The sequence below is a fragment of the Dermacentor andersoni genome, chromosome 1 (genome assembly GCF_023375885.2).
Source record: "Dermacentor andersoni chromosome 1, qqDerAnde1_hic_scaffold, whole genome shotgun sequence".
Lineage (NCBI taxonomy): Eukaryota > Metazoa > Arthropoda > Arachnida > Ixodida > Ixodidae > Dermacentor > Dermacentor andersoni.
In genome coordinates, this window is record NC_092814.1 from 368,856,835 (window position 1) to 368,882,935 (window position 26,101).

The 26,101-nt window shown below is 46.6% G+C and overlaps 1 protein-coding gene across 1 annotated transcript in view; it reads right to left on the bottom strand.

The window, feature by feature from the left end:
* The window catches only part of LOC126516663 (tachykinin-like peptides receptor 86C), an 89,449-nt gene extending 68,024 nt beyond the window's left edge, over positions 1 to 21,425 (bottom strand). The window contains exon 1 of the mRNA XM_072285861.1: positions 21,281 to 21,425. Within this exon, the coding sequence (XP_072141962.1) occupies positions 21,281 to 21,382 (102 nt within the window). The 5' untranslated portion in view covers positions 21,383 to 21,425. The remainder of the gene's footprint in view (positions 1 to 21,280) is intronic.
* Between the last annotated feature and the right edge of the window lie 4,676 nt (positions 21,426 to 26,101).

Consider the following 26,101-nt stretch of genomic DNA (forward strand, 5'->3'; position numbering starts at 1 on the left):
AAAGCATGCCGCTCACCGTGACGCCGCACAAAGATGAAAATTTTGTAATAACATTTCTTCGAACACGTCGTGAATTAAATTATATCACCAGCTTTGCCGTCCAACAGTGCTCAGCGGTGATAATTAACCGAAAATGACGCCACCTGTTCACTAGTGAGCTTTGGTTTGGAGTCCGGATCGTTTTATTTCAATAAAGTGTATTTCTCAAGGTCTGTCGCATGTCCAACATGTGAAGCGGGCTTTTGCGACCGGTTTGCAAGTTTCAGTAACGCTTCTGTTGAAAATTCCGGCAAGGGGCGCTGCCGGTGTCACTGCGTAGTTATCGAAAGTCACCCCCATGGCGTCCTCCGGTGCGGCTGCGTCGCAAGATGAGTGCCCTGATTGAAATTAAGCTGCACCTGCACTTTAGTTAGTGATGAGGACTCCAGTTATGGTTACGAAAGTGACGGTAAAGCAGATTCAAGGTCTTACGAGGACGATGTTTTGAGTCAGCATGGGACATCCGCAGCTGTTCACCGCCGAGTTTCCTTTACGGCCTTGAGCGGTCTCCTTCCTTGTACGCGCTTATCTGCCGATCTTTTTGCTCGACCTGAGAGCTCAACCAATTACCTTCAGGGTGCATGCTTCGCTTGGTCATGATGTGCTGCCATTGGCAGCAACGAAACTTCCGTTCACGCCAAGAAGGCCGCCCGTAGCACATCTCGGCCCAGCACTACGCATCAGTACAAGAAAGTTTACAACGGCGTGGCATTTCTTTTTACCGTTTTTCTCTGCATAGCTGATAAAGACAATATGCAGAAATGCAAACAGATATGCTTGGATGCATAATATTGTAGTTGCCCAGCTACGCTGGAAGCGATCGGTCCTGCAAGAGGTGAATGACTCCAGACGAACTGCAAAACGAGAACAAGGTGAAAACAGAAGCCAACGTTTCGACAAGTGGACTTGAAGAAGACAAGTCCACTTGTCGAGACGTTCGCTCCTGCTTTCACCTTGTTTTCGTTTGGCTCATCGTCCTCAATTTCCATCTCCCGCCATTCCCGTGTTTTTCCAAGATGAATTGGTTAAGTACGTTCCTTGGACTTCTCATCGGACCATCCTCAGAAGATGCCGAAAAGTCGGAACCACATAATATGTTACGAGGAACACAAAGTTAAACAAAAAGCATACGTTTTGTGGAAAAATTGTGAAGCGCGCCTATGTTTCACAAAATCCAGAAATTGCTTCACCGCATGGCATGAACGATGAACTGGTCTTTGTATCCGAAGTACAGTGGTGTACCGAGCATTTATTTTTCCAGACACTATTCCTGGGTTATCTTTGAAATGTATATCCTGAATTTCCTTTGATATTATTATTTTTGTAGATATGTATTTATAGTGGTTTTTATCAACTGCCCGGAATAATGGATTTTGTAGAGTTTTTATGTTTTAACTAATAATTTCTTTTGATTGACAACGTATATTTTTGGAAAGAGCATTTCATTATGCCCAACATGCTATGCTGCAATGTATGCTGGAATATTATTCGCAGTGATAATTTTTTTCGGAGACAAAAAACCACAATTTCCTGCGGTAACGAATAAGTTAAAATAGAAGAAAGTCATGCTTGGTTATAAAAAGGAAGAAATCATTTTCTCAAATGACATAGCGCCTGTTTCTTGAATTTAAATAAGCAGCCTGTAGTAAAAAAAAAATCTGCTCTTTTTCTTTTTGTCCCTCACAAAAACATATTGTAGTGTACATTTTAAGCCAGACTCGTCCAATTTTAATGAACCCTGAAATTTTCTCTTTATAATTTAGCATCCTTGCTTCGAATCTGCTAAGAAATATTTCAAAAGAATGTGGATCACAATCTTGCGCCAAGAATTTGCGCACTAGTCAATTTTTATCACCGGAAATAAATTGCGGTAAGAAAGACTGTAATCCTACAACACGCACGACACAAAAAGAAAATAGGACACATTGCACTAATCGGGGCAGCACTTAGCTTGGGGTACTGCAACGCTTTCATTAGTAGTGAGATAACAAATGAAGGCGGAGGAAAGAAGGCGTCTAACTGTTGGCACTAATTGCTTGTTGAAATCAGGTTCTGCGAAATGTGCGAAAATCCACCCGCTGAGATGGGGAACGCAATTAAGGGCCGGGCGCTGAACTGTACTTAACCATTGTGTGACTGTGACTAACCATTGTGTGAATGTGACTTCTGTCTGATGCAGAGAGAGCAGAGCTCTGTATTGGAAGGCAGCAATTTCTCCCTACATGATTACGATTGCTGGAAAGCTACTTTGCATAAGGAGGGAGAAGGGAATAAAAAAGTCTTAGTAGAGTGAATGTAATTAGAGTCAAATAAATATAAAATGAGCGAATGAACCAGATACTGATATTTACAGGTGAGACAATGCTCAAATTCTGGTTTTTATACATGATGAAGTGAACCTTTTGTAAAGCTTGTCGAAAAGGACAATTTCAAAGAGTTATCGGAATAATAAATTCAAGACCCGCCGCTATTTTGAAGCGCAGGGCAAAGAACCTGAGATTTCGCGTAACTTTAGCAGGGCGAGCCAAATCTTGTCCATTTGTCACTCAAAAGAAAATATGTCGTTAGAGTGAGTGGGGCCAATTAAGTAACATGTGTTCCGCTGTCTCTAGACTACCGCAGTTGTCACAGTAGGGAATCGTTGGTACACCCCTTGCATTACCGCTAAGTGTTGGCAGCGTTCATGCATGCTGCGTTCAGCCGCAGCGGATGACAAAATGTCTCTGACTGACACGGAAGTAAAGGAGAGTGCCTCAGGCAGGCGCGAAATTTGGGTAGGCTCGAAATTTCTCGCCTACCTGTTTGCTAGCCGATACTGTGTAATTACTGACCACCACGCACTAGGCTAGCTTTACTCGTTGAAAGACCCGACAAGGCTACGTGGCCGCCTGGACGTTACGATTACACGTTCACTATCTTGTACACATTCGGACGTCTACACTTGGACGCTAAGTGCCTGCCTCGGCATCCTGTGCATCTTCCAGAGGCCACAGATGCTGAATGCGACACCTGGATTATGTACATTTCTGACTTCTTCCACAGTGGTGGCGAACTCCGCTGCGATCCTGTTCTACGATCGATCAAAGATCGCTTATGATCTGCAATGCATGCTCCTTCCCTTCACTTGTTCTTGCTCGATAAAGCCCTATACTCCTCTTGGTTGTTCCTTTGCACGCGCGTTCCACTATCCTCCAGCAACACCATGATGCGCGTACAGGTGAGCATCACAGTATTACCGTCATATACGGCCGAGTCCGGTGCCGTTTCGTGTGACCCGGCCTTTACCGTTCTAGCGCCGATATGTCACCGCTAGGGAGATGTACCAGCGCTGCAAGCACCCTCTCATGCCCCCCGCTGGGCTTCTAGATCGCGCCAACATTCCAATCAAACGTTTCTTTCGTGAAAGGATTCATCTATTTGGCTGTTTCTCAACATCAACTACCGGCAACAAAGTTTGTGCTTGCGACCAATTATGCCATCCACTTACACGAGGCCTACCGACCTGCTGCCGCCCAAACGTCGCCTTCTGCACCTCCGCAGCTCACACCGATCAAGGACGCTTCTTCTTGTCGGAAGTCGTTAATGAAATCATTTGCAGATGCTCTGCTGAACACCTTGCCGCCATGCTTATCAACAGAGACAAGCCCCCCTACTAAGCCAATTAGGAAAACACCTCACTGACATACATGCTTGCTATAATACGTCTCAAGACGCCATCACAACATGGACTCATTTTCTGTATGTCACTTTTGGTGCAGCTCACCCGGACACGACACCAATAGTCATTCACCGTTTTACATTCTGCGCATTTTACATTCAGCTTTTGCTTCTGGATAACGTACTTCCCAGTGTAGCACGGTCACCCAGTACTTATGCTCTTGATGCAATCTCCCTCGCTGCCCTGTGTTGAGTCTCAAAACGGCAAGGGCATACTTAGTGTGCTTGCGACGAAGCGACAACTTCACTAGCGCCCGCCTAGACAACGATGGGGCCCAGCACTGACTCATGAAAGGCAAACAAAGAACCTCCATTTGGGGTAACAGCAAATGCCGTATTCCCTGAAAGCGGTAACGGCAGTCAAGCCGAGGCTCCCCAAATGGCTACAAGCTGACCGTACCGAAGATCCCACCAATTGATTTAAAGAACGAACATAGACGACGAACATGGGAACCGCGATGACATTTTATTCCTGCCAGGCTTTCTATTGCACAATATGCGAGGGATCGTACGAAACCGGGGTGGAGTCCAGAAAGTTAGTGCGACATCAAGGGCGGGATGCTGCGATCACTTCGACCCCTCTAATTTGGCGGAACAGAGTAAGCGAATTCCCTGCTCCAGTGACCTATGAAAAATGTCCGCTTAAAAGCTGATCTTCGGCGCTGTGTGGAGCGTGTTCGGACATGTAGTGCCATCAGACCTGTAAAGTGCTCCGACAGGGAGTGTGGAGCCCGTTGTGATTTGTAAATATGTAAAATAAATAATTTTGTTTCCTTCAACTTGCCGGCTTCTTCGCCTCACCAACAAACAAATATCAGTGACAGAGACTGACGGCGGCAAGGGTCGGCTTAGTCAGCTTAGTGCGATGGCCCGATATAGTGCCGGCCAGCCACCATGTTTTAGGCGCTCTGGTGGCATAGGCACTGACCCTCTGTGTGACGCCTGAGTCCATACGACGAACGCCAGAACCGGATCCAAACACCAGGCAAATAAGATTGCGCGATTCTGCCTTACAGCCTCTCAGGCTTACCAGAAGTCATGACAGGCACCACAGGGACGCTGAGTTTCATCTGGTTCCATTGTGCTCTGTGAGTACCATCTAGTCGTGTTGCTTGATATGAAAAAAGCTTCTGTCGCGTTATTTAGGTCACTACAGGACCCTACGATAGGTTTCCGATGTCACCTATGAGATTTCTCCTGCCAGCTCGAGTGTGTCGTCGTACAAAAAAAAAGTATGCAGATTCCACGCCCCGTGGCAATCGATCTAAGCGAAGCTTTCCCTGCTGGATGCTTTGATTGACGATAATTAGCGGTGATATCGACGGCTAAAGCTTGATTTCTGCAACGTTTAGGCTAACACGAGAGCGATGAGTTGATGTTAAACGTTACGTTGCGCGCACCACTGCTGTTTGCGTAGTACACGCAACAGACAGGGAGGGGTGTTTGCTTCAGGCGTTGTTGTGCGCCATATTTTATGCCCTCTGAGAGGGTTGAGCGTTGTCATTTCCTCACATGGCACATCGCCTTGTGCCGGAAGTATTAAACTGGAATTGGATAATGGGGCTGTACGTGCCAAAAGCACACTCAAATTATTAGTCAAGCCGTAGTGGCGGACTCCGGATTAATTTTGACACTCTGATGTTCTTTAACCTGTCCCAAAATCTAAGTGCAAGTCCGTTTTCTATTTCGCCCCCGTCGAGATGCGGCTGCCGCGATTGGGATCAAATCCGCGGCCTCTAGCAATAACATAGCCGTAAAGCCAACGCGGCGGGAACAGAAGTGTTGATATGCGGCTCTGCTTCTGCACGCCTTGCGTAAATTGCCCGCTTGACATATTTGCATGGCGTTTATTTTTCAGAATTAGCAACAACGTACTGCACCGAACCTTGAACTTAAGCTTATCCTTTTTCCCCGCAACCGCTCTCGCACGGTAGTGGGGTTTCCTTGCCTTCTGACGTCACCTCCCCCCTCTCTTATGTGGGAACTGCCTCTTTTCCTCCCTCTCCTTCTTCTCGTCTTCTTCTTCTTCTCTTCTTCTTCTCCTCTTTTTCTCCCCTCTACAGTTCTATCTGTGTGCCCTCTGGCCTCGCACGTTAGTAGAAAAGGAAGCGCTGCAGTTTGTCTGATGCTTGCGAGGGAGTCACGGATAATTACAGCTTTCAAGCGGCTAAAGATGGCCAGGCAGCTCCAGAGGGCATTGTGCACATTCGACGCGCAGAGGAAGACGAAGTGATTGTTGTAGAGACCACTGTTCCTTCGCGGTGCAGTATTTTCGGCTTTTTCCCGTGTTTTACTAGGAGACGACGCTCCGTTTGCCACGGCAATGAAAGTGGAGTCGGCAGAATGTCGACGAGACGTGACTGCTTCCTCAGAAACCGGCCCGAGCAAGAGAAATTGCTTTCATAGTCAAGCTGCCAGTGAGGACACTGTGTTGTACTCCTGCTCAAACGATGGCGCCTCAGATGACGAAGATTTCGAAATAGTAGTACACCGGAAGGCCAAGAGAAGAAACATCAGCGGACGGTCTTCGTCAAGTTAGTCTACCTTCATGCCCCAGTGAAGGCCATCGGCGCACACAATTCTTTTTGTGCAGGACACACCTGCTGACCACCTCAACCGCCTTAATCGACAAGGGATTTCTGTTTCTCTGGAGGCTCTTGTTCCAAGAGAAATCAAAGAAATCAGAATTAATAGTTGAGAGAACGTCCACAACCAAAGCGCAGTCATTGCTTTGATGGCAGTAAAGCTCCTGGGCTACATCAATGTCCACTACCTTAATCCGCAGGACAACGAAACCACGGCTGGTGTTGCTTCTGATATTGACGCATCGATTAGCGACAACGGCCTGCCAGTTATAATCAAACCTGCGACAGATGGTGTTGCCTTACTGCAAACTCGGCGCCTTTGCAAGTCAACCTGTGTAAGGCTCGTGTTTAACGGTGACTGCCTACCATCACATGTAAAGGCCGGCCACTTGAGGCATGTGGTACGACCTTTCGTACCCAAACCACTTCAGTGCAGAAGGTGTCAAAGAATTGGACATGTGGGTGGTATCTGCCGGAATACAACGTTATGCCCACGATGTTCCGAACAACACCACCCTGACACTTGCAGTGCAACAGAGCTCAAGCACCCAAATTGTCAAGGCTCGCACGCTGCATCCTCAAAAGACTGTACACGCATAAATAAAGGGCAGATAATCTTGAGAAAGACGGCCAGAGACGGATCATCACACAGATGCGTCCGCAGCGATAAGGCGACATGGCTCCAGGAAACGAAAATTTACGAAATCCTCTTCCGGTTCAAGCGAAATGTCTCGTCCGGCAACGCCACCTCCTGTTCCATCTGTCTCCAGTAAAAGCACGAATGTCAATGAAATAAGCGGCGATGCCATTTATGCTTCATCGAGTGAGGTGTGGCAAGCACTGCCGAAGACATCCCACGTGCCAGAGTCACAGCACATGACTCGGCACATAAAGTCAAACCTCGCTTCAGTTGACCAAATGCGAGACAAGGATTTACAAGTGATTGCTATGCTCAAGTCGCTCACGAATGTCATGTGTCTACTACTGACAAACATGAACACTCCGGCTGCTCGTAACGCACTGCAATACTAGACACGCTGGCTACAGTACTTGAAAGCATCGCATAGCACCATGGACCGCCCCTCGCTGCCTTTCCACGAGGAAGTCAAGGAAGCACCTCTATTGCAGTGGAGTGCCCGCGGTCTCAAATAAAAAATTTCAGATTTTAGACACTTTGTCTTCGAAAACCGTATTTCCATACTCGTAATTTGCGAACCGAACGTCTGTAATGTCATACGCATTTCTGGCTATGAGGCATTCATGTCCTCTTCCTGTGGTGATGTGAGCAAGGTCATTGTATATCTTAGATGTGATCTGACAAAACTGTTGCACCAAGTCCCGCCTCACGACGACAAACAGCACGTTTGTTTAATTGTAAAAACGAAGAAGCTTACCTTCACACTCGTCGCTGTTTACGTTGCTCCTTCAAGTGGCTTGGACACTAAACAACTGCACGATGTGCTATCAGCGACAGCGGCCCTACGATTCTCACCGGAGATTTTACTGCTCACCATCCGCTTTGGGGGAGTTTGATGATGGACTCCAGGGTAAGGAGACTGGTATCCTTTGCCACACAGCACGACCTTTACTGCCTCAACGATGATAGCCCGACATATTTACGCGGGCTTACATACAGCAGCTGCCTAGACTTGACCCTGGTTTCTCGGCGTCTTGAAAGAAACGTGCAATGGTTTCCAGACATCTAATCACCATATTGCCATATACCTGAAGATCAAGGGACTATATAAATGCTCCTCCACGGCCCTCTGGAAAATTGACTGGTTGGCGTTTCGGTCGCACATGGAGGAAGTATGTCAGCAAGGGAACCATTCAAGTCTGGAACACGAAATTCAAAAAGCCATCTAAGAGGCTACGCGCGGTTTTCAGCCTCTCCCGAAATATGCAGAATTTGAAGCCGAACTGCAGCGACTACGAGCAATTCGCCTGCGGGCTGAAAGAAGCTACAGGAGAGCTAAGTGCATCCATTATCTTAGAGAGGCAAGGTGGATGCAAAAGGAGATTCAACGCCGCATTGATCACTACAATAGCAAAAATGAGAACGTTTCTGTGAGGTGTTTGATCCACGTCAGCGATTATCTGAGATATGAAGAATCGTGCGTGGACTTCACGTATCATCTCAACAGCGTGTTCCTTTCAAATCCCTCGCTTTGCACTTAGGTCGAAGAGAAATTGACATTGCTGAAGAATTTTGCTCAAGACTTGCCAGCTTGCAGCTCCAACGCGCACTTACACCATGTGCCACTCCTGTGCCACGGCATTCCCGCATGGATGTAATGTTTTCGGTGGAGGAGCTTGAAGCGGCACTGGCGACTTGCAGGCGCTCTTAGTCACCTGGGCTGGGCGCCGTTACCTATGCGGAGCTCGCCAAGCTTGGGCAGAAAGCACGACTCATGCTGCTAAATCATTACAACGAGTCTTGGTGCAATGGCTTGGTTCCACGTGAAAGGAAATGCAGCCGCTTGGTTCCACTTCTGAAACCTGGTAAATCGCTGTTAGATTTGTCATCGTACCACCCCATCGCTCTGGCCAGTTGCATAAGGAAAATACGGGAAGGAATCATTTTGACGCGCCTGGAATGGTACCTGGAAAATTACAACGTGTACCCAGATGTTATGGCTGGCGTCCGGCGTGGCCGATCATCCATAGATAATGTCATCAATTTGGTCACGTTTCTTCAACATAAAAAACGTCTGAAACGACTCACTGCGGCATTATTCTTTGATATAAAAGGTGCCTATGATAATATAGCACTATATGCCATTACAGAGGCTCTGATTGAAGCCGGAATCTGTGGCTGCACTTTTCAGTGGCTGGGGAGTTATTTGACCAACAGGCATTTCTTCATGACGACCCAGGACGGCGCCACGACTCAACACCAAACATTCCGTGGAGTAGCGCAGGGCGAAGTGTTGAGCCTGACGCTATTGAACCTAGTTCTCGTTGGCCTAGTCACATGCTTGTCCAACACAGTTCAAGTATCAATATATGCCGACGACATCTGCATTTGGGCGTCTGCTGTAACAGTATTGCAGGCATGAGCGCGGCTACAAAAGACAGCTACGCTAACACCGCTGTACTTGCAAAAACAGAACTTACAGCTGTCTTCAGAGAAATGCTGCCTCTTACATTCACTCGGAAAGCAATGAAGAGATACTCTGTAAGTGTTAATGGGCAAGCAGTTGCAAATGCACGGAAACACCGCTTTTTATGGGTAATTACCGACTGCGACCTATCGTGGAGGCGGCACGTTTCATACCTAAAGAAGAGGTTAGTGACAATAATTCATATCCTCAAATTTCTCGGCAGAAAGTCATGGGGCACATCGGTCTGGTCATTGCTGCAGCTTTATAACGCCTTGTTCCTCGGTATGCAAGATACAGCCTCCCTGTCCTTGTTAACACCTGCAAAACAAATCTGCGTGTACACCAGGGACAACAAGCTCAAGCCCTAAGGACGTGTCTCGGTCTTCAGAGGTGTGCGTCTACAGCGGCAACGATTGTTATAGCTCGAGATCACCCAATATCAACGAACTTGGCAACCGACGCTCTCAGGGCGCATACTCGGCACGTTGCGTGACTACCTTCTCACCATGTTGCCGCTCCACCCGCAGAAAGGCCACACGCAACTTTCAGTCGTATAATTGTTGCCAATCGTACCTCATTGCCACCGAACTACATGCCTACAGCAAGACTATCCTCACTATTATGGTGCTTGCACAGACCTGAAATAAGCCTCCCCATCCCAGGAATCATGAAGAAAGCTAACATGCCGTCGTTTGCCCTGAAGCAGGCCAATTAGGACTTTTACGTGAGGCGCGCAGTGGCCGCGTACACGTTTAAATCGATGGCTCAGTCACATCTGCAAGTTCAGCTGCTGCTGTGGTGATGCCAACAATATCCGTCGAAATACAGCTAAAAACGTCACATGTATTATCAACGACAGCTGCTAAACTGGTAGCCCTGCGTACGGCTCCTCATTTCATTCAGGAGGAACCCCCCCATGCATGGTCAGTCTTCTGTGATCCCAAGTCAGCCCTACAGAGTGTACTCTCAGCACTGCGCCATGGATCACATGAGCAGCTCGTCGCAGAAATGAAAGAATTGCACCGTTGCATAGCTGACGAAGGACACGATATAATATATCAGTGGCTGCCTAGTCACTGTCGCATACATGGCAATGATCGAGCAGACGCAGCTGCCTGGTCTGCCCATGACGGCGTCAACTGCGTTGTTATTCCTCTTGCAAGAGCCTACGCAGCAAAAAAACTTTCCGCACTTGCGCATGACCTGACATTAGCTCAGTAGAATTCAGTCTAGTTCACAAGTGCACGCCTTCACTGTGAATCAATGTTTTTCCTGTACAGATACCTCAACACTATCCCAGCCCAATTACTTTCTTCCATATTCCTCAGTCGTTCTTCATACTCAATTTTACTGCGAGCTTCCCTCACTTAAAAACTAGTCCAGCCCATATCACCCTGCACAGCTTCATTTGTAGTCTTCCCGTTAGCACCCTATGCCAGGCGGCCCACTGACCTTTGGGTCCCATCGAGTCCTCATTGTACGCCTGATTTAAAGCAAACCACCGTGGAACCATTACACCTTTCCACATACCTCGGAGCACCTCGTACCTATTGTATCCCCATAGCGCTCTGTGCTTCATTATGCCTGTATTTCTCTTCCCTTTCACTGTTATTGTTTTTTCCTGTGTATCCATATATCTATTGCCTTCGTTTACCCATATACCAAGGTATTAATACTCTGTTACCTGAGGTACTTCTTGGCCCTGTATCGCCACGGTCTGTTCACTGTTTTCATTGAACACCATAGCACCTGATTTTTTAACACTAAATTTCAAACCTAAATTGTTACCTTCCTGTCCACAGATATTAGCCAGACGTTGCAAATCAGTTTGCTTGTTAGCTAGCAACACAATGTCGTCCGCATAAAATAAAACAAGAAGCTGCTGCTCTACTACTCTACCCGCCTGTTTGTATGAGAGATTAAGACCGATATTACTTCCTTCTAGCGCCCTCTCCATCCTCACCATGTACATCATAAACAGCAGTGGGGATAAAGGCATTCCTGCCTCAGTCCCTTGTTGATATGAACTTTCTCCTCGCTCCTCATCTCTTCCCATTCAACGCAAACGGTATTTTCTAGGTAAATCTCTTTCAAATGCTCTAGACAATCGTCACCTAAGCCTTCTCCTTCCAGAATATCCCACAAAATGTTGCGGTCTACGTTGTCATAGGCTCCTGTAATGTCTAAAAAGGCCACATATAACGGTCTGCTTTCTACTTTTGATATTTCAATAGACTGCGTAAGAAAAAATAAGCTATCATCTAAATGCCTACCTATTCTGAAGCCATTCTGAAGTTCTCCCGAAATGCCATTATTCTCTGCCCATGCAATAAGCTTTAATTTGATTGCCTGCATTGCTAGCCTCTATATTACCGATGTAATGGTGAACGGTCTATACGAGTCAATTATATCTTTCGCCCCCTTACCTTTATACATTAAATTCATTCTACTTTGTCGCCAACTGCCTGGTACTCGTCTATCTTTCAAAGTTATTTCCACTGATTTCACCACAGCTTCCTTACTTCTTGGTCCTAGTGCATTAATCAGCCTAACGGGAACCTCGTCCAGCCCTGTGGCTGTGCGTTTAGGAATTTTCTCTTGAGGTTTCATCCAGTTGAAATTTGTGAGCACTAGCTCCTTTTCCACCTGGGTCTTTTTCATGATTTTTTTTCAGATACAACCTCGTCATTGCTTTGAAAAGATTCGCCAGTTATTTTTCGGATGTTTTTAATGCTGCTTCTCCTTCCAGTCTGTTTTCGTCTTCGTCTAGGATTTGTTGTTTTATTGTTGTTGACTTCCTGCCTAATAATTTTATTTGGTTCCAAAATATTCTAGGTGCGGCCTTCTTTTTCCCACGTATTTCTGACAACCAACGTTCACTTTCAGCTTTTAATTTTGCTTGCGCCAGTATTTGAACCATAGACTTTTTCTCCCAGTATATTTCCCATTTACTGGTTACTTCATCCTGCGGCAACTGCGCATTCTTTGCCTAGCTGTGCCCTCGGGATGCTTTCTCTCGTTCGGCGATCGCTTCTCGTATCTGCCTGTTCCACCAGCTTTTCGGTTTCTTTTTTCCTTTCCGACGAATATGTTGTTTCTCTTTCCGCTTTTCTGTCGTTATTACATTTGGAAGCTCACTATATTCCCACTCTTTATTTGGCCATTTGCCAAGTTCTTCCTCGACTCTAGTGACCATATTTGTTACTTTTTCAGCGTTCAAATTTTGGATTGGCCATTTTGCACTCCTTGCTCTCTTTCCCAACTACATATCCCATATTCAAAGTGATGCGTTTATGGTCGCTCCCTATGCTGCTATATCCTTCATCATCAATGATCATTTCTCTCAACTTATCATGAATTCCTTCTGTCATCAGGCAGTAATCAATGGTTGATTGGCGGTTTCCCACTTCTCATGTGATCTGCCCCTTACACTTAGGCCCTCTATTCACGATAACGAGGTTATGTTGCTCACAAAGGTCTAGCATTGACTTCCCGTTGTTGCCGGTATAGCCATCTAAATCCTGCATGTGGGCATTCATGTCACATAATAGGATAATATAAGCACCATTCCCCAAACCCTTAATATCAGCGCTTATGCATTACACTAACTCTTTATTCGTCTCTGTGCAATTATTTCCGGTCCACAAATACGTAATGCCGCGCCAAGTTTCTTCCCCGCTCATTGTACCTGATAGCCAAAGATGCTCTTGACATTTTGAATTTACTTTTTTCCATTTGGCTCCCTGATGGATGAGCATTCCCACTCCCCCTCCCTTTCTTTCCGACTTAGTTCTGTTGCACGCTTCCCAAACATAATTCGCAATCCCTGGCGGCTCTTCCGAGTCTCTAAGGTACGTTTCTGTAACCGCATCCGCCACTATTTGTTCTTTATTTAACTGCTCCTGAATCTTTGCCCACTTTTCTTTTCTTCTGCCGCCCTGTATGTTTATGTAGCCCATTGCATGGCTAGGTCTCTTTCTTGCTTTCCTCCTTTTTCTGTTATCGACATAGATTCTCTTCTGAGGTTCTCCTAGGGGACCTTCTTCATTACTACCTACTCTGGCCTCCTCAGCGCCCGTGGGCCCCCTATAAGAGCAACAGGGCCACCACCAATTCGCCAGCCCACTTCTCGTGCCAGCTTGTAATTGGAAGGGATCCCGTCTCGTTTAAAACCACCACACCTGCTCACTTCCCTGTTTACTTCTACACCCTTGAAGCCTTTCTCTCGGCTCATTTTCCATATCGCCTCTTTAGCAGCCACTACGGCTCTTTCTACGTGACTGTCACGTAACAGGCACCTGCGGCACCGTGCACACCACGATCTGCGCCTGAGGGGATAGCTCGCGCAAGTCGTCAACGCCGTTCGCCAAGCGCTGGGCTAGTTCTGTCCTTTTTCTGTTTAGGACGTTATTTAGCCCACCTGCTACTATGAGAAGGTTGTGCACGTGGGCATCTTCCGCGAGCTTTTCTTGTGCTGGCTCCATGACAGAACCCAGTGTCCGCCCTGGAAATGTCCCTACCGCCACTCTTTTATCGCTTTTAGCCCTTTCCACAATTTCTTCTGAGCACCTAGCCAGGTTTGTGTCGCCGGCGATAATCATCTTTCACTCTCTACTACCTCTCCTTGCTTCCCTTTGTCCTTTTCCACATAATTTGGACTCGACAATGGGCATTGTTCACTGTGCTCCTGCTTTTTCCGCATGGCGGCCTCAAGGTAGGTAACGTTCTGCTACGATAGGAGCTGTGCTGTTGTACTTTGACGAGCGTTCAAACTGTTAGCTGCAGATTAAATTGCGTTACTACTTGGTTCGGTGTGTGAGGTTTCCACACATGAATAAAATAGTTTTGGTCAGTGATAACAACATACCTTACAGTGTGAATTAAGATTGTCCAGCAAAGCAACCGTTTAGGAACTGCGTGAGCGACCTAAGCTGTGATAGCTGCTGCATTACAGATATCTTTGTTCTATATAGCGCACGATCCAAGCATACAGCATCAACGTTTCTGGATATATAACCGTTGTGCGGCGTGACTATGCGAGGTCGTATTGCGGCGTTAGCCCGTTTTCTCATTCTTTTTCGAGAAAGAGGATGATGACCGAATTTTCTTTCGGTAGTGTTCCTTCCGTTCTCTACGACGCACTCAGATGTATTACGGAAATTTTGTCCTCAAAAATAGCCATCGCATTCTCTTTATGGGATCCCTTTCATATATTATGCCTTTACAGGATAAAAAGGCTATGCCGAAGCACATAGCTTATATATGTATCATGCTGGTTCACCAACCGCACTGATCGCTGTGTTGAGCAGCGCCATCGGTCTCATGCAGGAAGGCTAGCGCAGACATGTGGTGATTTCAAGCCGCCTAGACTTGATATGCGTGAGAACGATGCCGGTGTACCACAAATATTTGATAGCGCCTGCCGCTTATATGTTTCGTAGTAGCTTTAGGTTGGCCGTACACTAGCATTCGCTCTTACGTTTTATATTTTAGTCCCCACGACAAGCGATCAGACAGTAAGGTGAGTTACCATTTCATGCTGGTAATACAGAGACACCATTTTTTTTTCGTTGGATTAACACTGATATACGCAAAACAGTTCACAACAAATACACACCGTAGCTAATAATGCGCGTCACATGTTTGCGCCCCCTAAGAGATAATTCCGCGTACTGGAGTTACCGATGCACCCATAGGCTTCCTTGACGATCGTATATGAACGGACATTGCGTAAATTTCACAAAGATCTAAAACATCTCGAAATCGTTCCGCAGCCCGCGACAGCAATACTTTTAAGCAGCGCCGCGCCGGATCGCCCAAGCCAAACATTGCCGAAACATCGCCCAAACATTGCAACCAATAGGCATAAACGTTTCAAAGGGAGCTTTAGAATCTATTCGCTATGCTCAACTTCAAGCTATAGGCAACAACACTTAGTTTGATTTCTGGGCGTATCCCGCCCCCCCCCCCCCCCCTGCTCTTTTTTTTTTCAGCTGGCGTGTCACACGCCCTTGACACGCCGGCTAACACGCGTACGTTGAAGGACCGGAATGGAGGGGGGGGGGGGGGGAGATGGCCCTGTTTTTGACCTTGTGCACAGCGTTCCTTTACTCTCAATTTGACACGCTAACACACCTTCCCTCGTTTCCGCACCCTCCCGCCTCACACCCTCTCCCTTTTAGAAGAAGCCCACCTATATATACTGTGGCGAGGAAAGCGTATGTCGCCTTGAAGAAGACAAGTCCACTTGTCGAAACGTTGGCTCCTGCATTCACCTTGTTCACGTTTTGCTCATCGTCTTGAATTTCCATCTCCCGCATTCCCCGCCTTTTCCCCAGACGGATTATAGGAACTTAATGTCATTCCATTCGACCTACGTGATGTGCCTGCTAATTTCGGGCGTATGATGGGCACTATTCTGCGCGGTTTCAGTGGCACTCGAGTTTGTGCTACTTAGATGATGTCGTGGTCTTCTAACCTGATTTCTCGACTCACCTCCAACGACAAAGAGAGGTATTAAGCTGCAGCTTAACATAAAAAGTTTTCTTGCCATTCGTAAGCTCACCATCTTAAGCCACGTAGTATCCGACGAAGGCATGCTTCCGTATCCGTCAAAGCTCCGTGCAGGTGCAGAGTTTCCCAAACCCACTACTCTAAAAACACTACGCAGTTTCGTCGTCCTCTGCTCTTATTTGCGTCGCTTTGTGAAAAACGTCGCTATAATCATCGCTTCTTTGACTCAACGGGTGGGTGGAGACAACACCATATCTGCCTGGTTGGGAGCATGCGATGACGTGTTCACGACCCTACGCTGTCTGCTCACCTCTCCTACTATTCTTCGACATTTTGACTCCGCTGCCACAAATGAAGTCCATACAGATGCTGCTGGATTCAGCCTTGGGATGGTCCTCGCCCAACACAAATGTGGTCTTGAGGAATACGTCGTTGTTTATGCTAGCCGCACGCTCACAAAGTCGGAGCTAACTACCCTGTTACAGAAAAGGAGCGTTTTAGCCATACTGTGGCAATTTACGAAATTTCGACCTTATTTATACGGCCACAGATTTCATGTAGGGCCGGACCACCACGCCCTGTGCTGGCTCTCCTCATACACAGACCCCTCGGGCCGCCTTACACGCTAGACGCCCTGTTTGCAAGAGTACGACATCCGGGTCATGTACCGCTCTGGACGCAAGCACACCTATGGTGACGCTCTCTCCCGCTCGCCAATTTCATCTCAAGTACCCATTCTTCACCCACTCAACCTTGTCCTTTCAGAACTTGCCATCGATAACATTCACTCTGAATAAATAGCTTTGTATTTTCTTGTTTTTGTAGTTTCTCGATATTCCTACAACTGTTCCGTCATCTAGTACTCTGCGGAGGCAGGCCCATCACTTTGTCATTAGCGATCAAATCTCCTACCCTCACAACTCTTTTCCTGAGGGTCAGCAACGGTTCCTAGCAATACCGCGTAATCTTTGGGCTGATTTATTCTCATCATGTCACACTCATCTCCAATGTGCAGACGGTGGCGTGTTAAAGACTTACACCCGCCTTCGGCTTCGGTATTACTGGCCTGCCATGTACAAGTTTTTTCGCAAGTAGGTCTACTGCTGCCTCAATTGCCCACGCCGAGAGCCATCCCAAATTCCGCTGCCATTTCTTTACAGCCGCATCCTTGTCCATCCCGTCCTTTTGAGCGAGTGGGATTCTACCTTTACGGTCTGTTTACATGTACCAGTGGTCGCAACCACTGAATTATTGTTGCAGTGTATCATCTCACACGCTTTGCAGAAACCGCTGCATTCCCATCGGAAACTGCCCAATACGTTGTATCATTCATAGTGCGGCATTTTTTTCTTCGTCACGGAGCCCCTCGAGAACACCTTAGTGATCGAGGCCGCGCTTTTCAATCGGAAGTCGTGACATCACTTCTGAAGGAGTGTCGCATCATCCACCGGAAGCACTAGCGCATACCATCCGCGAGTTGACGTAGCGCTTCAACCGTACTTTTGGTGACGCCTTCGCCATGTAAGTCGCGCCCGACTATTCTAACTCAGACGCTGTGAATGCGTTCGTCACGTTCGCCAATAATACTGCCACTGAAGCCACCACTGGTTTTTCTCCGTTTTTCGTACTTTACGGCCGCGAACCTTCCTGCCCCATCGATACAATTCTCCCCTACCAGCCTGATTCATCGGAATGTGTTCCTGCATCTCAAGCTGTGCAGCTTGCTGAAGAATGCAGCCAACTCACCCGTTGTCTTACCACCGAAGATTAGACACAACAGAAGCATCGTCGTGGTGGCTTTGACCCCTTCCCCAAGCTTCCCTTTCGATTCTTTGCTTTGGCTGTCTTTCCCGCCTTTAGCTCCAGGCCTTTCCTCTAAGTTGCTCCCAAGATATGATGACCCTTACGATGTGCTTGCACAAATTTCTTCCGTGAACTATGTCTTGAGCCTGCGGCCCTCTTCTGATCAGCGCCGCCACGGTCATAAAACTGTTTACGTAGATCGGGTCGGTCACTTCTACGATCCCTCTGTTACCCTACACTTAGATCGCCAGTACGGCGTTTTTCTCTCTGGGGGACAAATGTAACGAAGAACTGCTGGCTAGCCAGGCGCCTCTCGAGTATGCTGTATACAGCGAAGAAGAAGAGCCGGTCCGTCAGGCCCATCACTAGCGCTTTACGCACGGGGCCAGTTCTGCCTGCCGCGCCCAGTTCGACCTCTTGCCCTTTGCCTATCTGGTCAGTACACACGTTTAAACATTAAAATTCACAACCACGAGCTCGGTGCTGGAAAATATAAGTGAAGACTGCTCGTAGTGCAGCCATATCTCCATAGTTATAGCGGAGAATAAAGCTTAGGGGCTTCCTTTGCTATCACGGTCCACCGCAGCTACGTGACGAATAGAGACGCGCCTTACGCATATACGGTCTCTTTCTCTCGCGAACACAGTCTCTTTTTCATTGTGTTGCCATCTAGCAGCTTGTTACGGCTTAGGGTGGTGTTATCACAAGGAATCCACCAAGCCCATCGACGGCAAAGCCAGGTTATAAGAATGAAAAAGAAATTAAATTATGAAGTTTTACGTGCCAAAACCACTTTCTGATTATGAGACACGCCGTAGTGGGGGGTCTCCGGAAATTTCGACCACCTGGGGTTCTTTAACGTGCACCTAAATCTAAGTACACGAGGTAAGAATAAAGGAAAACGGGATTTATTGGCTTAGTTACACGGCTCCAGTTACGGAAGCCCACTCCATGCAGGGGCAAGTCGACTAGGGAATCTGAAGACTGTCCTACCACGAATCGCAACCGTAGAATCTATTGCGATACCATGCCATGCTCACAACACTCCGCAGTAACCCCGCCTCCGAAGCCCGGTGACATGGAATAAGCGGTGGTATGGGGGAACACCTGCCTGCTAATGCATGGTTGCATTGGATGGGGTTCCCCCTTTCATCCTTTGTTCAGGCTGTCAGGTGATGGTGTAGTTGGTTGCCTTTTGAGGACCCGTCTAGGGTCGGTGTCTATGCTGCGTTGACCTCTGAATAGGCGCTGATGGAGGGGTGGTGGTTTGCCTCGTGGCAATTGTCTAATTAACAGGGAATCCCAGGTCGCCGTCGTTGTTTGGTAGGATTGGATGGGGGGACCCTTTCATACTTAGTTCAGGCTGCCCAGACCTTTGTGGTGCTAAGACGTCACAAACTCAATGGCGAGAATTGTATAGAACAAGAAATTTGGAGGATGCTTAAGTTTCCCCTTTAAGAGTGGAACGCAATAGCGTTCAAAGACCCTTACTACTTTTCATGCTTCCCAGCGACTGCAGCTTATGTAACCGGAAAACGCTGGCTGCGAACGCTATGCACGAAAGCGAGCTTTCTGATAGGAACGCGGGCTCTTGTGTACGTCGAGCTCCTGTTATTGTTTCGCACTTTTCAGTCTGAGAAGAGCTGACATAAAGATATGCGCTGTCGGTGTTCTTATCCATTACATTTATTTGTGGGTAGCCGTTCTAAAAATTCTGAAGAATAACTTTGTAAATACGAAAGGCAAGATATGAGCAAGTTTGGTGGTAGAGAAGTGGTTGAATATGCGTGGTATGGAATATGGTTCCAAATTCCTTTTGCCGAGGCCACGTCCAACGCCGGACCCGGGAAGCCGGATTTTCTCCGACACGAGCTCTTTAACGCTATCGCGTTGAAAGTTCATACTGCATTCCTTTATTCCAGATGATAGGCGATAACTCCACCGTTCGGTAAGGCTCACCTGCAGCATGAAGTCGTGAGAAGCAACAAAAACATACAAGCGCTGCCACCTTGCTGCTGAAGAATAAATACTCGTATGTTCTTCGCAGAGGTGTGGAAGCTTAAATACTAATTTTCAACACTATCACAGTATTCATTTTTTTCATCCGCCTTACTTTCGCCTACATCTTCCACTCACTGATAACCTACCAGTGTACTTTCGGAATATTGGATTTTGCTTGGCATATCACATCCCTTTTTCAGTGTTTCATTATTCGCCGAGTACTTGTGGCTAGACAGCAAACGTCATCGTAAAAGCACTTGACCATGCTGTTTGTGTGCCGCAGGGTTCATCACTAGGCATTAGACGATCTTAGCACATCTATGCAATGCCCCGCTAACGCAATTGATATCCCTTCCACACTCCTCTCTTCATTCTTCATAACGTGAGCCAAGGTTCAATATTGTTTGAGCTAACAACCTGATCTTATATATATTTAGAAACGAATCTTAGTTACTGCACTGTGGTAGTGTTCTCTGTTGCACCATGATTTGCTGAGAAACACGGCGTTTTTATTTTGTGATGGCATCCAGCACACCACCTATATCACCCACAGAAAAACTCGCGGTATTAACTGGGACTGAACCATCGATTTTGGGTACTAATAAGAATGCCCTACTGACTAAGAAAATATTTCTAGCGAATCTGCTTCACCAGCGCCGCCCTAAATGCCTGTTGTGCAAACAGCTAATGCCACAAAAGGCGTATTATTTAAACAATTATTTGCATGAGAAAAGGCTAGGTGGTGTACCTTTAGTACCACCATGTACATAACTAGAACATGTGTGGAAACACGCGTACCGTAAAGTAAACATGTTGCATGCCACAAGCTGCAAAAAATTCTTTCTCGCTAGGTGGCTCAAAGACGACGGAAGCAAGGATGAACGTGTTTGCTTGCTTTCTTCTTGTTTTCATCTCCTTAACGCTCGTGGCAGTCCACCAGCCAACGTGAGTATACACTTTAATTAGTACGTAGTGACTTTTTAGTGATTAGGCCACATTCACGTGCAAAGCGTAGGTATACTACTCGGAAACAGGGGTGCAGGTTCGCCAGTAGTCACGATACCTAGTGTTTCAGCGATGATTATGTAGTTCCTACAAGGCAGGGTAGTAGAGTGGAGTACACTTTTCAGGCGATACATTAATGCAACCATCTGACCGTCTGCCATCAGTTTTTTTGGTGACCACTGACCCATTGCCAAGAAATTCATATTTAGCCGTGCTAAAAATAAATATTTTAGTGTGCACCTTGAAATTGTGGAAATAATAGCAAGCAGTTATAGAGGCACATCACCTGATAACGTGTCTTCAAATTCGCATCAGCTTGGATACATCTGTCCGCGGAATTTATACAAGAATGAATTTCCACATTTCCCTAATTTTGGAGGAAAAGGGCCCGAGATAAACCTTCCTCATAAAGCATGTGTTAAAGCCGGCGGTCCCCCCTCCCTATTATCCTTTCCATTCCCGTGAAGACTTCACGGACGCCTGCTCGGCCAGCAGCACGCTAGCATAGCTCACCTTCTGTTTGTTGCGCAGTGCGTTGTGCTGGTGCTCAGTGAACTCCCCGATGCAGCCAGAACCCCACAATTCGCGACTCATGCGCGTGTAGGTCGCCGCCATGGTGAACACGGGCACGACATACGTAAGCACCAGAAACGCGACGTTGTACCTGCAAGAAGCAATAAAAGCACGGAATTTGCTCAGTACACACACGCAGCTCATAAAACTTCTGAGTCGCAATAGCACTTCTATTGCTGTTAAGGATGTGTGGTCAGCTTAGTAACGCCGGGATATTAGAGGAATGTGCAAAGTCCGTTAGAAAGAGCAGAGCCGACATTTTTGACATCAGTGTACAGAAGGCGGGTAGCAATTGTTCTTTCACTAGAAAAGAATGCGTTACACGACTGAAAAAAAAAAGTAATGCGACATCTATTGCATAGCTTCAAAGCTAGAGGAAGAAAAACTTTGATTCTTCCTCTAGCGGAATAAAATACGTTGAGCTGCGAGTTGTCTTGTAATCTTCTAAATGAGAAGGAAAAAACCGTCTAACGGGAACAAAAAAACGCAAGGAAAACAAAGAAACAAAAACGGTGTCTCCTCTTGGGATTTATTACAGCTGGTAAGAAAATAAAGCGCTATATAGTGACAGCAATACACTTGCAGCTATACCATGAGATAAGCGTGAACAAGACCTTTATAATTTATTTATTTTATTTATTTAACAATACTGTTGGCTGGAGGCCGTCATAGGGCGGTTGCAAGAGAAGACATACGAGATAGCAGTACTGCCGCAGTCGAGAACAGACTAAAAGAGGGAGATACACAAGAAAAGTACAATACAAGCAAGAAGAAGCAAAAGCCATATTGCATCAGGGTTTCATCAGTTTTCCCACAGCCACCAGGTGAAGCAAATCTATTACATCAAGGAATATAAGTTTTTAATGGGCTAAATTGCCATCATTAAAGTAGTAGCTAAGTATTTCCAGCCGAAGTACAAATTTTAGTTATCTGAGTTTCAAATTTACTTACACTGTCTGCTGTTAGTTATTCATGCAAGCAGATGAAATAAGTTGAAAGCCGGAGCCTACGTTTCGACAAGTGGACTTGTGTTTTTCAAGGCACACCTGCCTTCAAAAAGACAAGCCCGCTTGTCGAAACGTTGGCGCCTGCTCCCATCTTCTTCACGTTTTATTTATCGTCTTGAAATTCCATCTCCCGAATTCGCCATGTTTTCTGTGAACTTGCAGCTGTAGCAATATAGTTGGCAAATTAATTCTCTCGAATCCTGGAATGTTGAAGAAGGCTACTGAAATGGAGAAATTGTCATCCACGGAACTGTACCACGAAGCTACAAAGGAAATCCATACTGGTTTTTCAGGAAGCAATATATTTTACAATAATCTGGGAAAACTGAAAACGACGCTTTGCACACAGCCTACAGATAGCCAGCAATATTTAGATTTCGCTAGTCATGACCCGCGGCGCTATAGGCAAGGAATCTTGTCAAGGTGGAAAAAACATAAGAATTTCTAGCGACAAAGGCGTTTATCTTCAACATTAAATTAATGCTAGGCAACACTAAGTGGAACAAGTTATCCGCAAAGTGCCCTAAATCAGGCCTACGAACGCTTAGGCGCATACATTAGGCAAATATGCCTTTTCTGAGTAGCATCGCAAGAACAAAGAGAAATTCGGGATTTGATCGAGCCGTTAGGAGCATTAAGCTTACAATCCCCGAGCAAGCACGACATATAATGCTTAACATTTCCTTCCATACACAATGTCGTCTCTACACATACGGCAGTTTATCCCTCATATAGAGTACCAGAGAGCTGTCTCGAGCGCCTAGGACCCTACCTATAATTTAAAACTATTTCAATCTCTTTTATTCCAATCTCCTGCACTGTTAAATTTACACCCGTCGGGGTTTATCTTGTTCCACAACAACAATCGCCATCTACCTTGTCCGTATTTCCTTTTCTTAACGCTGCGAGTCCGGTACTTCCAAGTTACGAACGGCATGTGCGTTATCATCCTGACATGGCATTCTCGTCAGGAAAGTAGCAAGCGCAGCATTTTCAAAAATGTAGACACAATCAAAGTAGATGAAGATTGTTGTTGTGGGACAAATATACACCCCAAAGGGTACCACTGTTTTAATAGTACTTGCGACGTGAAATTTGCTTTACTACCGACGGAAGCATCGGGCGGTAACCCGTAGCGTTGTTTCAAAAGCCCAATCAAACACGCTCTTTGTTTATACGCGATCACATTCTTTTTCTTCCGAAACGAATAACATTGCCTACACTGAGCATATTTCTTATCGAATTGGCTGACAAAAGGCGACGAGAACGCTCAAGTGGAGAGGGTCTCGATGTGGCCGAGTCAGCACAGCGAAAAAAGATAACCAGATGAAGAGAGCGGTGGCGGCGTCTGTCATTGATCCCCTTCCCCTTACTTAGCTTGCGCTGGCTGGTCCAAAATCGCGGCGGCGTACAACGGAAGGTTAGGAATGTCACTTAAACGGATCGTCAGCGAGCAAGAGTTGGCACATTGATGTCCTATATGTACCGAAAGTGCTCGGTAACCTTACACTGCCACGAAAAAATTTGTTATACGCAAATTAATCCAAGCTCTCCGGCCGGTGCGAATGGCCAGTGCCTGAGCGATCGGTGGGCAGCCCTCTTCTATTCTCTTTAGAATGGGGCAGCCTCCGTCTATTCCGAAAAGGTTTCAGTTTTGTTCGGCGAATTAATGCGTTCTTAACGCGAACACGTGACTTTGACGATGTGAGCTTTGGCAGTTTTGTGACGTCGCCTGTGAGATAGGCGAACTGGGCGCAATCCGAAGACGTTGGACCAATGGCAAAGGGCATACGGCGAAAAGGCGTCAAATCAGAAATAATTATTTTTATTCGTTTGGTCCAATCAGGCATAATCAGTATGCACACATGATATCAGATGGGGTATTCTTACGGTTTTCTTGTCGCGTGTCAGACAGTACAAGGGGGCAGGGGTGACCCGAAATTTTTTTGACTAATCGTGGAGCGATGATTGCAGCAGTGGGGCGCTATAACGTAAAGCTGTTCCAAACTTTTGTATTGCTGTTGTCCAATGAGCCCTCCGCGATTGGTCAAAAACTTTTATGAACCGCAGCCACTTCGCCTCTCTGTCACGCGACGTAATGAAAACCGCGATAGCTGCCCATCTGATATGACGCGTAGACACTGATTATGCATCATTGGACAAAACAAAAAAATAATTATTTCTGATTAGACGCCTTTTAGCTACTTACCTCGGCTATTGGTCAAAAGTTTTCAGGCTGCACCCACTTCACCTGCCTGTAACGCGATGTTACAAAACCGCGAAAACTCACCGCGTCAAAGTGACGTGTACGCGTTAAAAGGCATTAATATTCCGAACAAAAGTGATTTTTTTAATAGCCACAGGGTCCCCTTTCCGAAAGGAATAAAAGATGGCTGCCGCCGATCGCTCATGAACTGGCTACTCGCGCCTGCCGGAGAGCATGGGTTTATTTGGCTACAATAAACCTTTTGCGTGACCGTGCAACGTTTTCAAGCACTTTCAGCACGTTTACGACCTCGCTCTGCCAACTCTTCTTTGCTGAGGATCCGTTTTGTGCGACATTCTTAACATACCGTTGCATGCCGCCGCGATTTTCGACCAGCCACCTCAAGCCAAGTAAGGGAAAGCGTACCAATTGTAGACGCCAGCACTACCCTCTTCATCCGGTTATCGATTTCCACTGCACTGGCTCGGCCCCATCAAATCCCTCTTCACTTGAGCATACTCCTCGCCTCTAGTCAGTCAATTAGATAAAACAAGCCGCTCACTGTGGGCAATGTTATTCGTTTTAAGAGAACAAAAGAGACCTCCTATAAACGAGGAAAGCGTTTGATTAGCCTGTTCAGACAACCCTGCGGGTCACCGCTCTATGCTTGCGTCGCGTTTACGCAAATTTGACGTCAGGAGAGTGGAATAAAAACATAATGGAATAGTTTTATGTTACAAGGCCCTTGGAATGAAAATGTTTGCAATAGCTTTACGTTATAGCGCCCCTATTTTACAAACTGCGTTCGGTTATATCAGGGCTGAATATTCGGATACGATAGATGGCTCCTCAGTAGCTAGAAGCTCATCTTGAGGTCTGTTGGTGCCCCCCCACAGGAAAAATTTATACTTATTGCTTTGAAAGAGCTTTATTCTATCAAAAAAGCACTCAGACACCTAATACAACATCTTCCGCGGCATTGGACCATCCTTAAAGACTCGAAGGCAGCTTTGAAACCAGGCACATGAAAAATTTTCAACTTGCACTATCACCTCGCCCTCAAGGACACTACGTACATACATGCACCGCTTATCATGTAAGGCGTTATCTCGTGACGCTTCAATGGATCCCATTGCACCGCGGAATATCAGGCAATCGCAGTTGTGTGATGTAGTATTCTATGTTAGCACAGTTATTTGGTCATACTTGCATGAGTATTGCGTGCGGGCCTCAAATGGCATACGTGTCTTTGCTATCTGGACGACGTTGTAGTCTTTTCAAAGGACTTTCGCTCCCATCTGACCCGCCTCGCAAGTGTCCTGACTTGCCTTGCACACGTTTGACTGCAGCTTTATTTGAAGAAGTGCCACTTTCCCGCCCGCCGGCTCACCATCTTAGGTCAGGTTGTCAACAAGGATGGTGTCCTTCCCTACCCTGCAAAGCTTTGCCCCTCGCGGAGTTCCCTAGGACGTCTACGCTGAAAGCATTCCGTAGCGTTATAGGCCTGCGTTTGTACTTTCGCCGATTGGTGCGTAATTTCGCCTCCAT